Here is a 2003-nt window from a genome sequence, read left to right as displayed (position 1 = left end):
GTGGTGCAGGAGGAGGTGCTGGAGGTGGTGCAGGAGCCGGTGGAGGTATTGGCGGTGGTGCTGGTGGAGGACTAGGAGGAGGCCACGGTGGAGGCATTGGCGGTGGTGCTGGAGGAGGTGCTGGTGGTGGTCTAGGAGGTGGTGTTGGAGGAGGACATGGTGGAGGTATCGGAGGTGGCGCAGGTGGTGGTAGTGGTGGAGGATTAGGCGGCGGTGCTGGAGGAGGATTTGGTGGTGGTGCTGGGGGAGGATTCGGAGGAGGCGCTGGTGGAGGAGCTGGCGGAGGATTAGGTGGTGGTGCAGGCGGGGGTCACGGTGGAGGTTTCGGCGGGGGATCAGGCGGAGGATTTGGGGGTGGTGCAGGTGGGGGAGCTGGAGGAGGATTTGGCGGTGGTGGTGGTGTAGGTGGTGGATTTTAAAAATTTGAAGTAATTAAATATTCATACAAAATCTCTTCTTAGCTTTGAACTAAGCTAGGGCTACTTACTTATGTGCCACGTGACATGAAAAGCAAGTGCATTATATTTTCTTTGTGATTCATTATTTACATGTATGAATAACCATATAAATAAACCCTATTCACAAATCACACTACTTTTCGCTGGGATCATTCATGTTAACTAGATTTTTTACTCGCGCGTACGTCTGCTTTAGTAATTTAATTTAATTTTACAATATTTTTTAAGAAAAAGATGAATTTCGTAAAAAATATTTTTATTAAAATTATTAAAATATTATTTGATTTCCTATTTACATTGTTTTTATAAATTTGTTATTTTTGAATTTAGCTATTTATTTGTTTGTATTATAAAAGTAAAATTACTGTTACTAAAGTATTTATAGTTTCTTATAAGTACATAATTTTAATATCACATAGATTTCTCAGTACATATACACTACTATACTATGCTATACACTACTATGAATACTTTATTAATAATTAGTTTTATTTTTTAATAATTTTAAGATAATATAATAGAAAATTGTTTTATACACATTTTTCTATGAAATTTATTTAAAGTGTGCTTTATTATTTTTCATAGTTAAGTTTTTATACAATTTTACCATTTAAATAACTAATATTTAGATATCAGTTTGTTTGTATACGTAAATGTATAAACTACTTTATAAACATGTGTACTTGGAGGGTTGATCCGTGGGTTTTTGAGTTCGCAGATTAATTTGCAAAAAAAAACCACATTGAGGGTTTTTTTTGCAGAAAACCCTAAATATTTTGATGAAATTTAAATAATAGTAACTATCTTTTTTTTTTTTGAACAACAAATAATAGTAACTATCTGTTTGTTAAATATAAGAAAAGGAGAATATATATATATATATATAATTCATGCTAATATTAAGTAATATTTTATTTATTAAAATAAAAAATAAAAATCTAAAAAATTAAATATATCTCCTACTTGATATAGTTACAATATAAATTAGTGGTGCGATTATGATGTTTTAGCGGTTCACAAAATGTTTTCCCCGATTGAGAAGTTACTTTTCTCGGAAAAGAGTTACCATGTACTTCGATTTATTATTATTAGTGACCTAATTTAAAAAAAAAAACATTTTAGATAATAAAAAAATTTAGGTATGTTTCATAAAAACATGTTTGGTTAGTTAAATGAATATTTGGATTATGAATTTTTAAAAACAACTGCCTCAAAATTTATTAAAATCTAATTGTTGATGAGTAAATAACTATGTTAATTTATTTAATTGATAAAAGGCAATTCAAAAGCATATAAACAAACTGTTTAATCAACAATATGTGTATTAATTGTGGATTATTCTTACCACATTTTATTTTTAATAGAACTTTGTAAGCTTATTATAAGCCAAAACTGAATTGGTCCGGTAAGAAAGAAACGAAAATCTACCAATGTTCTTAAGAACCTTTTATAATCTATTATAAAATTAGATGATTTTGTAGCCAACACCAATATAAAAATACTAAAATTTTATTTTTTACTTATTTGATTAGGTTAATTATTTTA

General features: G+C 30.8%; 1 protein-coding gene across 1 annotated transcript in view; it reads left to right on the top strand.

The window, feature by feature from the left end:
* The window catches only part of LOC106326430 (glycine-rich cell wall structural protein-like), a 1361-nt gene extending 772 nt beyond the window's left edge, over positions 1–589 (top strand). Inside the window, exon 2 of the mRNA XM_013764415.1 lies at positions 34–589. Within this exon, the coding sequence (XP_013619869.1) occupies positions 34–419 (386 nt within the window). The 3' untranslated portion in view covers positions 420–589. The remainder of the gene's footprint in view (positions 1–33) is intronic.
* Positions 590–2003: the final 1414 nt, after the last annotated feature.

Source organism: Brassica oleracea, chromosome C1 (assembly GCF_000695525.1).
Source record: "Brassica oleracea var. oleracea cultivar TO1000 chromosome C1, BOL, whole genome shotgun sequence".
In the NCBI taxonomy this organism is placed as follows: domain Eukaryota; kingdom Viridiplantae; phylum Streptophyta; class Magnoliopsida; order Brassicales; family Brassicaceae; genus Brassica; species Brassica oleracea.
Note: the sequence above shows the minus strand (reverse complement) of the source record. Positions and strands in the feature narration are given on the sequence as shown.